At 44.4% G+C, this 12,171-nt stretch overlaps 1 protein-coding gene across 7 annotated transcripts in view; it reads right to left on the reverse strand.

The window, feature by feature from the left end:
* The window catches only part of atp11c (ATPase phospholipid transporting 11C), a 131,133-nt gene that overhangs the window by 39,461 nt on the left and 79,501 nt on the right, over positions 1-12,171 (reverse strand). For all 7 annotated transcript variants that reach the window (XR_005457827.1, XM_038775990.1, XM_038775989.1 and 4 more), the window contains 3 exons: positions 11,443-11,709; positions 5,927-6,101; positions 407-509 (listed from right to left, as the gene is read on the reverse strand). Coding sequence is in view for 6 of the 7 variants with exons in the window: in XM_038775990.1 (XP_038631918.1) it covers positions 407-509; positions 5,927-6,101; positions 11,443-11,709 (545 nt within the window). In the remaining variant the exon portion in view is untranslated. The remainder of the gene's footprint in view (positions 1-406; positions 510-5,926; positions 6,102-11,442; positions 11,710-12,171) is intronic.

Raw genomic sequence — 12,171 nt, forward strand, 5'->3', positions numbered from 1 at the left:
GTTTCAGTGAGAGAGCAGCTTCCCTCTCCGGATCAAAGTGAGCCGGCCGCTGAAATTGACACTGCCGGCTGCTCTCTCCCTCCAATCAGCCGGCAGTGTCAATTTCAGCGGCCGGCTCACTTTGATCCGGAGAGGGAAGCTGACAGTTGGGGTCCATAAGCCCCCCCCCGCCGTATATCGCGAACCGCGGTATTGCGGAGCGTGGTATAACGGGGACTACTGTAGTGGAATTCCATGATCCCAAAGTCAGACTGTCACGGACTCTGACAATACCAGCTGGTTCCCGTACCAGCCTCCCCGAACAGGCGCCGGAATGTGGCGACTAGGGGCTTTTCACAGTAACTTAATTGAAGCCTACTCGTGACAATAAGCGATTTTCATTTTAATTTTCAATAGGTTTTCTTACCAATCCCGACATGTGCCTCGAGAACCATACTGACATCATTGGCACCGTCGCCGATTGCTAACGTTATAGGGTGATCCTTTGTGTTCTTCACCATTTTTACAATCTAATGATCAAAAAGAATATGAAGACTTTTTAACTGGCCAAACCATTTGTGGTAGCTGTACATGTTTTACTGTGTTGGGAACCTTTTTATTTGGGGCCAAGGATGCAGAAATCACAAATGCAATGGTGAGAGTTGTGATAACGAACAGTTTCGCAAAGTTACAGGGTGAATGGAGCCTTTGGCAGTGGCACAAAAACGGATGACAACCAATTGGCCGGCCATTTTACACTCCGCCCAACTTCACTTTCCATTAATGGATACTGAACAAGGCGTGAAACAACTTGGGTGTTCACACCTGCTTTGCACCACAGCCAAAAATAAATTTTGCCTCAAACTTACTGTCAATACAGTTTTACTTAAATGTGTTCTTGGAAGTAAAACTACTTCTTTTCGTTTGCCTTGAACATCTGAATTACCCCAATATACTTCAAATAGATATAATAAAAAAGGGATGTTGAACCAAAGAGAGAGCGAGAAAGACATAAATGAAGCGGTGACCCAATAATAAGCCAAAAAAAGGGTGTTAAGGACGATTGCGAGATAGAGAGCTACTGGGGCTCGGGGGGGGGGGGGGGGGGGGGGGGGGGGGGGATGGAGAGAAGGAAGAAGAGAGATTTCAAATGGAGTCTGGATGGCAGAAACCACAGCTGTCAGTGGGCACAGTATGAAGTCTTACAACACCAGGTTAAAGTCCAACAGGTTTGTTTCAAAAACTAGCTTTCGGAGCACTGCTCCTTCCTCAGGTGAATGAAGAGGTATGTTCCAGAAACATAGATATAAACAAATTCAAAGGTGCCAGACAATGCTTAGAATGTGAGCATTTGCAGGTAATCAAGTCTTTACAGATCCAGAGACAGGGGTAACCCCAGGTTAAAGAGGTGTGAATTGTCTCAAACCAGGACAGTTGGTAGGATTTTGCAAGCCCAGGCCAGATGGTGGGGGATGAATGTAATGCAACATGAATCCAAGGTCCCTGTTGAGGCCGTACTCATGTGTGCGGAACTTGGCTAGAAGTTTCTGCTCGGTGATTCTGCATTGTCGGGAGTCCTGAAGGCCGCCTTGGAGAACGCTTACCCAGAGATCAGAGGCTGAATGCCCTTGAATGCTGAAGTGTTCCCCGACTGGAAGGGAACATTCCTGCCTGGTGATTGTCGCGCGATGTCCGTTCATTCGTTGTTGCACCGTCTGCATGGTCTCGCCAATGTACCACGCTTCGGGACATCCTTTCCTGCAGCGTATGAGGTAGACAACGTTGGCCGTGTCGCACGAGTATGTACCGCGCACCTGGTGGGTGGTGTTCTCACGTGTAATGGTGGTATCCATGTCGATGATCTGGCACGTCTTGCAGAGATTGCCATGGCAGGGATGCGTGGTGTCGTGGTCACTGTTCTGAAGGCTGGGTAGTTTGCTGCAAACAATGGTTTGTTTGAGGTTGCGCGGTTGTTTGAAGGCAAGTAGTGGGGGTGTGGGGATGACCTTGGCTAGATGTTCATCTTCATCGATGATGTGTTGAAGGCTGCGAAGATGATGTCGTAGCTTCTACGCTCCAGGAAAGTACTGGACGACGAAGGGTACTCTGTCGGTTGTGTCCCGTGTTTGTCTTCTGAGGAGGTCGGTGCGGTTTTTTGCTGTGGCGCGTTGGAACTGTCGATCGATGAGTCAAGCGCCATATCCCGTTCGTACAAGGGCATCTTTCAGCGTCTGTAGATGTCTGTTACGTTCCTCCTCGTCTGAGCAGATCCTGTGTATACGGAGGGCTTGTCCATAGGGGATGGCTTCTTTAATGTGTTTAGGGTGGACACTGGAGAAGTGGAGCATCGTGAGGTTATCCGTGGGCTTGCGGTAAAACGAAGTGCTGAGGTGACCGTCCTTGATGGAGATGAGTGTGTCCAAGAATGCAACTGATTTTGGAGAGTAGTCCATGGTGAGTCTGATGGTGGGATGGAACTTACTGATGTCATTGTGTAGTCTTTTCAGTGATTCAATAGTAGGGCAAAGGATAGGTCATACAGCGGGTTGAAGACAGACGCAAAAGTTTATGAATGTAGTAGTTGGAGGTTTGACTGAGGGAAGGAGAGATCATGAATGGATTTAAGTACAATAATGATTATATATCTGAGGCACTGGGGGAATAAGAGTATGTGTCAGCAGGCACAGGAATTACACGAGTGGGACTTGGTGTAGGTTAGGGTATGGCCGACAAGAGATTTGGATGAGCTGAAAGTGGAAAATTGGAGATCAGACAGGCAAGAATTACAATAGTTGAGTCGGAACATGACAAAGGCAAGGATGAAGGTTTTCAGTGGTTATGGAGCTTAAGATAAGCATTGAATAAGATGCTGAGATTGTGACTACCCAATTGGACAATGACAAGGGAAGTTGACAGTTGTCAAAAGGGTAAGGAGATTGAACCAGGGTCGAAGATTCTGGCTGTAGTTTTCCAAATGTTAAACAGGAAGAAGCTCATCCAAGACAGCCGAGCAGCCCATGTGACAGAAACAATGATGAGTGAGAGCTAGTTGACATTGTTAATTGCACATCAATTGTGGTTAACTATGTGCAGGTGGAAGGCATTAATTGGGTTGTTACCCAAGCACATCACTGGGCTGGCGATGTGGAGCGAGTTATCAGGTATAGGATAATGTTTCCCTTTGAATAAACCAAAACAGAATAAAGGCTGGCTTTGGTTAGAGGGATACAGGGATTAGGGGTTAACAATTTGCAGGGAAGGTTTAGTTTGGTTAGCAATAGGAAGATTGAGAAAAGCTTTGGCAACTTAACAGATGGTCTCCATCTTGGCAACGGAAGTCATTTCTCAGAAAATGAATATGTACTGTCACTGAAGGTTCAGTGACATTGCTGAATAGGGAAATTATTCATCTAGTAACCAACTGAAAATTTGCAGTAAACTTGCAATACTGACATCAAAAACAGTTAAATACACTTCAGTGAATATTATTCATCAATATATTGTACAAATCCAGATTATACCACAGATATCTTATCTTAGTTGAAAGTAGTAAAGATTTAAGTACGTTCAAATAAAACATTCAATAACAGAGGGGAGCAATCAATAGCCAAGCCCATAGAATGAGTTTGACACAGATCTCTTGCAATACCTACGGTGGCTGGATTCCTTCCCTGTGGTTTAATTTGAGAATAATAAGTGAACAGTAGCAACATGGGTCGGAAATTGGCTGAATGACAGGGACAAAGTAATGGTGCAGTTATATTTCTGACTGGAGGGAACTTTATAGTGGAGATCCCCAGGGGTTGAAGTTAGGACCCCTGCTTTTGCTTGGTGTACAGGGCACAATTTCAAATTTTGTGGACAATACAAAAAAAAACTTTGAAACACTGTAAACTGAGGGGATATAATGTAGAAATGGTGGCAGGTGAAATTGAATAGAAGGAAGTGTGAAGAGATTCATTTTAGCAGGAAAAGTGCAGAGACAATATATGGTAAAAGGCACAATTCTAAAGCGGGCACAAAGGCAGAGGGACTTGGGTGTATGCGTGTATAAATCATTGAAGGTGGCAGGCCAGGTTGAGAAGGTGTTTAATAAAGCACTTGGCGTTTTGGGCTTTATTAATAAGGTCATTTGAAATGGGGCCCTTCATTCAAAAAACTAAGAACCACTGAATTAGATTAGAAGGCAGCATGGTGACTCAGTGTCTAGCACTGCTGCATCGCCTTCTGCACTGTAGAGATTCTATGATCTTGAGTCTAACCCGGCTACATGAATTCACTGTATAAATTGTGGTTGATATAGAAACGCTCAGCTCATTTAAAAGGGTACTTGAATCTACATCTGAAGTGCAGCAAACTGCAAGGTTACAGGCCAGGTGCTTGACAAAGGGATTAAGATAAGTGGCAAGTTTATTTTTTGCCCCTGCTATTCCCCCTGCGACCGAGCTTCCTAACTTCTCCTTGCAGGACCTAATGCTTCTTTCTACCCATGTTGTTGGTACAAATGTGAAGCACAACCTGTGTCTGGTTATCCTCCCACTTCAGAATGCCCTACATCAATTCAGTGACATTCCTGACCCCAGCGCCGGGTGGGGCAAAACACCACCCTAGAGTCACATCTCAGAAACACCCATTTGCATCCCTCACTATAGTCTCCTAACAGACTATTGCTTTGTTTTCCAACGCAGAGAAATGGTTCTCCGGTGAGATACGCTCTGGAGCTTTTCTAATTACCTTGCCTCCCTTCTTTTGGCTGGTGATCACCCATTCCCTCTCTCGACTGCGCTTCCTTAGAAGTTGCGGGGTGACCAAATCTAAAAACATGCTATCCACGTAGCTGTCAGCCGCACTGATGCACCTCAGTGTTTCCAGCCGACACTCAAGCTGCTCAAACCGGTTGGCACTACCACATACGTAGCCATGCAGATTGTTAAGGAGCATCTACGAATTCCTACTTGCTGCAGGCGGTGCAACACGCAGGACTGAGCTCCCCTGCCAGAACTTTAGTTAAAAAGCTGTTTTTACTGGGCATAAATTTAAACTGAGTTTTTTAAAATCTAGAACTCGTCTTAATTTTAAAGTAGAGAAAACAACTTACCCACTATCTACCAGTTTTTTAAAATCTAGAACTCGTCTTAATTTTAAAGTAGAGAAAACAACTTACCCACTATCTACCAGTCAGCTCTCCCCCTTGTGTCAATGTCACTTTTCAGAAATTGAAGTCAACTCTTCTGGTGCCAAGTGTTGGGAGCTCTGCTCTGTCCCATTGCTCCCTCACAGGTCAGCTCCTGTAGTTGCAACTCTCATCTATATTCTTCAATCGTTTATATATAATGAATGGTATATATTAGGTCTTTCTCCATCTTTTCCAAATTCCCACCGTCTCCAAATCCCCAATTAAATCCCGTTCTGTTCAGCCCCATCTGGCTTTTATACTATTTCGAAGTTCCCATTTGACGACTCAACTACCGTGCACCTGCCAATTAGCATCTATTAAAAAAACTAACACTTACAACTGATTGCCAGTTAACCACCACTGGCAGGCAAGTTCTGTTAACTAGAATTTCTAAAATTCTAGGTTTTAAGTCAAGCTGTCAAACGAGGATTGTTTTTGCAGTTTCCACTTTCCGATACTTACCAGAACTTCTCCAAATTCCCATTTAAGCCACTCTGTTCAGATGCCACTCCTTTTCAGAAATTCAGTACCGCTCTGCTCTATAACTGCACATCCCACGGTCAATCTTTAATAGCTGTTTCATGGCAAATGTTTGCATCTTCTTATGACGAACATGTCTTTTTTTTGAAAAACTCTTAAAGAAAAATACTTTTGACCAGAAGCATACATGATGACACGTGGGATAGACATAGAAAGATGCATGAATACATAGAGGCAAATGGATGGGTTTACACATGGATAAATAAACATGTAAAAAAGTAGCCAGTATACCTGTGCTTTCTGTAATGGGGCCATACGGCAACATAAAACTGCAGTACATCTATGGCAGATTTGCAACAGCAGGTTTTTGTAGTTGCTCGTGCTCCCATCTTGGGTTGGTTTCATTATTAGTGACAGAGCAGCACCATCAATGATCAAACCATATTCCTGCGTAGCAGACCAACTTCTACAACAGAAATGGATGCAGATTTACTTCTGAGAAATGCAACGTAACACACAAAAAAAAATCACTCCCATATCTGGATCACACAACTGCGAAACGACCTGATCATTGTAATTTTTGGTGCAGTACAGATGTTCTGTCACTAGATGCCAGTGTACTTTCAGCACTGAAAGTACCCAATCACAGAATTCCTGCAGTGCAGGAGGCCATCGTTCAACTCGAGTCGGCACGGACTCCCTGAAAGAGTACCCTACCTGGGCCCACTTCCCCGCTCTATCCCCATAACCCCACCTAACCTTTGGACACCAAGGGGCAATTTAGCATGGCCAATCCACCTAACCTGCACATTTTTGAATTGTGGGAGGAAATCAAAGCACACAGAGGAAACCCACGCAGACACAGGGAGGACAGACAAACTTCACACAAGTCACCTAAGGCCAGAATCAAACAAGGGTCCTTGGTGCTGTGAGGCAGCAGTGTCAGCCAGTGTCACAGGGCGCAATTACAATCTGCATTCTAACTGGAACAATAACTGCGGATATTGATATTCAAACACACCCAAGTGATTAAATGTTGATTTCTCAATGTATAAGTGAAGAACATAGTTTTACAACAACTTGCACTTATATTGTAAACCATCTAAGGTACTTCACGGGGACATTATGAAACACTGCGCTCCTTAAAGAGACATGGGATAGGTTGCCAAAAGCTTGATCAAAGGTGATAAATTTTGAGACTGAAAGCAAGAGAGAGAAAATTCAGAATTCCGGGCCCAGGAATTTGAACACCTGGTGGGGTGATGCACCAGTTACGTAGCAGTCAGGAACATAGGAATTAAGAACAGAAGTAGGTAATTCAGCCCTCCGAGCTTGCTACATCATTCAATCACATCCTGGCTGATCTCTTCCTGGTCTCAAATCCACCTCCCTACCTGTTTCCCATATCCCTTTAACCCGTTTAAAAAAAAAAATCAGACCCATATCTTTCTCCTTCTTGAAACCATTTAATGATGCCACTGCACTATGGGGCAGCGAGTTCCACAAATTCACCACCCTCTGTGAGAAGTAGTTCCTCCTCGTCTCAGTTCTAAATCTACCGCCTCTCAACCTATATCTGTGACCTCGCATTCTAGATTTCCTTACAAGGGGGAACATTTTGTCTACGTTTACTTTATCAATCCCTTTAAGTATTTTATATACCTCGATCAGATCCCCTCTCATTCTTCTAAACTCCAGCAAGTATAAACCCCAACTCTTTAATCTCTCCTCATACGTCAACCCTTTCATCCCTGGAATCTTATCTAAGTGATAAGATCATTTATTTTAAATGATCATAAGATCATAAGATAGGGGCTGGTTTAGCTCACAAGGCTAAATCGCTGGCTTTTAAAGCAGACCAAGCAGGCCAGCAGCACGGTTCGATTCCCGTACCAGCCTCCCCGGACAGGCGCCGGAATGTGGCGACTAGGGGCTTTTCACAGTAACTTCATTGAAGCCTACTCGTGACAATAAGCGATTTTCATTTTCATTTCATGATCAATTTCACTGAAACTATGAAGCGGAGTAGTTAAGATTCAGAATTTGGTACGGTTAACTTAGTGAGATGAGACAGAATGGTGGCAGCAAATTAGTCAAAACCGTTATCAGGTAAAACCAGAGGTGAACAGTGGCAGGAGTTTAATAATAACCAAGGATATGCACACCTAAAGGACAAGATTTCTACTTACCAAATAAATTAGCCAAAGGTCGACAAAATGAGTGTGAGTGATAACATAAAACTAAATTAAAAAGAGCAAGAGGGTAAGGATAAATCCCTGGGACCAGAAGAGATGTTAAAACATAAAACAAAGACAATAAAATAGTATGGGTTGCAAAGAAACCTTCAAAATGAAGACCAAAAAAAAAACTCTTGAAGAAAAGCAGTAGCTAAGCATACTGGTCCTTCAAAAACAAAATGCTAGTAATATTGCAAATGAAAATAAGACAATGACAGACTTGTTGTATAATTACTTGGTCAGACTTCCCAGTACAGGAAGAGGATAATATATCTGATATTCCAGGGAAACTAATGCTTAATAACGGACTGGAACTAATTAAAATTAATCTGAAGGACACGGTATCAGAAGAAAACAGTATCAGAAAACAGTGGCTCTGAATCTGATCGACAGCATTGGGGCTGTCAGCCTGGATTTCTTTATGCTCGTCTCCACAGTGGAACTTGAACCTACAATCTTCTGATGTGGGAGCTACCAACTGAGTCACACTTGCCCAAAGTGTCAACGCAGAGTTTTAAGGTGTAGGTCATGGCTAGCTCACTTTTTGAGACAAAAGCAGCAGACAGGGGAATGTCTATGGATATAGTTCATATGGATTTCCAGGAGGCATTCGGTAAGATTCTGATGGAGACATCATTGGCTAAACTTAAAGCTCATCAAATTGAAAATAATTATCTTGTTAGGTGATAGGAGGCATTAAAATAGGAATAACGGATATTTACTCCAATTGGAAGCAACTACTCATGCCCCACAAGGCTGTGCTGGGGCCTCAGCTGTTCACTGAGGGCCATGACTTCTGCGCCATGACAAATCGGAATCGGATTGCCATTCCGCTCCCACCTGATAAAGAAGCTGCATCTTTCTCACCGTATCTTCTAACTCACGCCGGGTGAGAACAGTGGGTTCCTGAGGACAAAGCCAGAGGTAAGGAAGACATGCCCCTTTTCACAGCAATAGCTGCCATAGAGTAGTTACGTTTATAGACCTCACCAGGGAGAAGCAAATGAGTAAGTGGACAGGATTGAAGGGGACAGTACTATAGTTACCTAGAAGTTTAGGTAATCCAGAGACCCAGGGTAACGGTCTGAAAACCCAGGTTTAAACCTCATCATGGCAGAGGTGAAATTGGAATTCAATAAAAATGTAATAATTCATTTGTTATAGTCAGTCTAATAATGACCATGAAACCATTGTTGATTGTCGTAAAGTTTCCTTACTATCTGGTGGCTTGCTCCAAAATCGGGAGTTGTTGTTGCACAGACTAGTCAACGAACAGCCCGACAGTCATACCCACAGAACCATACCGTACAATGCCCCAGACAGCACCTTTACCATCCCTGGATATATTCTGTCCCACCGACAGGCCAGACGCACCAAAGAGCAATGGTATACAGCAGTAGCCCCAAGATGCCTCAATATTCACTCCAGACCTCAAGGTCACATGCCATCAGGTCCATTATGATGAACATCACTAGGAAGAAGCACTTGGAAGAAGGACAAGGTTACAGAACATACTCGAGGTGGGGGACTTCAATGCCTTCAAAGGAAGGCTCAGCAGCACCATTACTGACCAAGTCCTAAAGGACATACCTGCTAGACTGGGTCCCTGGCAGGCAGTGAGGAAACCAAGTGGTAAAAACCTACTTTACCTCGTCCTCACCAATCTGCCTGTTGCAGGTGCATCTGTCCGTGACAGTGTGGCTAGGAGTGACCACCACACACTCCTTGTGTAAACAAAGTCCTGTCATCACCCACAGGATACCCTCCATCGTGCTGTGTGGGACTGCCACCATGTTAAATGGAATAGATTTCAAACAGATCTAGCAACTCAAGACTGGGCATCCATCAGGTGCTGTGGGCCATCAGCAGAATTGTATGTGGCTACAACATGTAACCTCATGGCCCGGCATATCACTCACTCTACTATTACCATCGAACTGGGGGATCAACCCTGGTTCAAAATGAAGAGTGCAGGATGGCATGCCAGAAGGAGCACCAGGCATACCTTCAAAATGAAGTGTCAGCCAGGTGAGCACAAGTCTACTTCCTTGCCGAACAACGTAAACAGGAGGCAATGGACAGGAATTGGATGATTCCACAACCCACAGATAAGATCCAAGTACTGAAGTCTGCCACAGGTAGTCGTGAATGGTATTGGATAATTAACAACTCACTAGAGGAGGCAGCTCCACAAATATCCGCATCCTCAATCATGGGGGAGCCCAGCACATTAGTGCAGAAGAGGCTGAGGCATTGGCAACCACCTTAAACCAGAAATGTTGAGTGGATGATCCATTTGGGCCCCCACCCAGCATCACAGTAGCCAGTCTTCAGCCAATTCGATTCATTCCGCATTAAGAAATGGCTGAAGGCACTACACAGGTTGTGGGCCCGGACAACATTCTGATAATGGTACTGAAGGTTTGTGTTGCAGAACTAGCCACACCCCGAGCCAGCTGACGATGTGAAAATTGCTCATGTATGTCCTGTCAATGACATAAAAAAAAGCAGGGCAAACCCAACTCAGCCAATTACCGCACCATCGTTCTACTCTCAAAGCCATACAAGGGGTCAGTGATATCAAGCGGTGCTTACTCACAGTTGCCCTCCTCCACGAATACTCAGTGACAACAATGCGCCTGATTTACAAGGTGCACAGCAGAAACTCACCAAACTTCAACAGCATCTTCCAAACCCACAAACTGTAGAACCAAGAAGGACAAGGGCAGCAGATAACACCACCTACAAGATCCCCCCCCCCCCCCCCCCCCCCCCCCCCCCCCCCCCCCCCTTGGGGGTCAATTAGCTCAGTTGGCTGGACGGCTGGCTTGAGATGCAGAGCTACGCCAATAGCACGAGCTCAATTCCGGTTGAGGTTATCGATGAAGACTCCACCTCCTCAACCTTGCCCCTCGCCTGAGGTGTGGTGACCCTCAGGTTAAGTCACCACCAGTCAGCTCTCAAAAGGGGAGAGCAGTTTATGGTCCCCTGGGAGTGTGGCAACTTCTCACTTCACTTTCACAAGTTCCTCTCCCAGCCATACATAATCCTGACTTGGAACTATATCACTCTTTCATGGTCACTGGGTCAAAATCCTGGAATTCCCATAAGCACTGTGGGTGTACGTACACCATAGCGACTACAGTGGTTCAAGAAGGCAGCTCACCACCATGTTAAAGGGCAATTAGAGATTGCCAACAAATGGTGGCTGAGCCCATGAAAGAATATATAAAAAAAAGAAATTACACAAGAGTTAAATTCACTTGAATATATCAGTGACTTGATTCGAGGCGTTTAGGAAGAATTGATGAGAGTAGATAGAAAAAAAAACCGTTTGCACTGGTTAGGGAATCTAGGACAAGGGGACATTACATTAAAATCAGAGGCAGACCAATAAGTAGTTAGAAATATTTCTTTTCCCTACAAATAGCAGCGTACGTTAGCTCAATTAACAATTTTATATCCAACAGCCATATATTTTTGCTTGTGGAGCATAGCTGGTGGATGAAGGTTAAGCCACAATTTCACTAAATGGTAGAACAGACTTGACAACATGGAGCAAAGTCATACCTTAATAGGCTTAAAGAGGAGCATCTTTTATCTTGGACAACCACTTTGTGTAGTTCCAGCAATAGCTCATGCACTTTTGCCTCATTTCTTGCTTTGAACTCCTGAATGTTCTTTGTCGTCAACTCCAAAAGCTTCATATTAGTATGGAAAAGTCTGCAGGCAAAACACGTGGCCAATGCTGTTTCCATCTTGTCTCCTGTGAGCACCCAAACACTCATACCTGCGGAGTGCAAGGCTTCAACTGTTTCTGCAGCCTGGTCTTGCAATCTTTTCACAGGGGAAGATAAGGCAAAGCAACAGAAATATGACTTAAAAAGTGCAAATTAAGCAAGCAACAAGAAACAGTAATTTTTAGAAGTTTAGGCCTTCAAACATTTATTTCAAAATTACCGAAACAATGCTTAAATTATACTTCTGTGGCCAGTTTTCAAAATCAATTGCTACCCAGAACAGGCAGGCAATTAATTTCATCATAGTGGAAACAGAAATGACGGTAAACACCGAGCAGCTCAGGCAGCATTTACAGAGAGGGGTCACTGGTAAATTGTCACCCACCCAAGGAATGAACACTTCTTTCTCTCGCTCACAAGGCTAAATCGCTGGCTTATAAAGCAGACCAAGCAGGCCAGCAGCACGGTTCGACTCCCGTACCAGCCTCCCCGGACAGGTGCCGGAATGTGGCGACTAGGGGCTTTTCACAGTAACTTCATTGAAGCCTACTCGTGACAA

The sequence above is a fragment of the Scyliorhinus canicula genome, chromosome 17 (genome assembly GCF_902713615.1).
Source record: "Scyliorhinus canicula chromosome 17, sScyCan1.1, whole genome shotgun sequence".
In the NCBI taxonomy this organism is placed as follows: domain Eukaryota; kingdom Metazoa; phylum Chordata; class Chondrichthyes; order Carcharhiniformes; family Scyliorhinidae; genus Scyliorhinus; species Scyliorhinus canicula.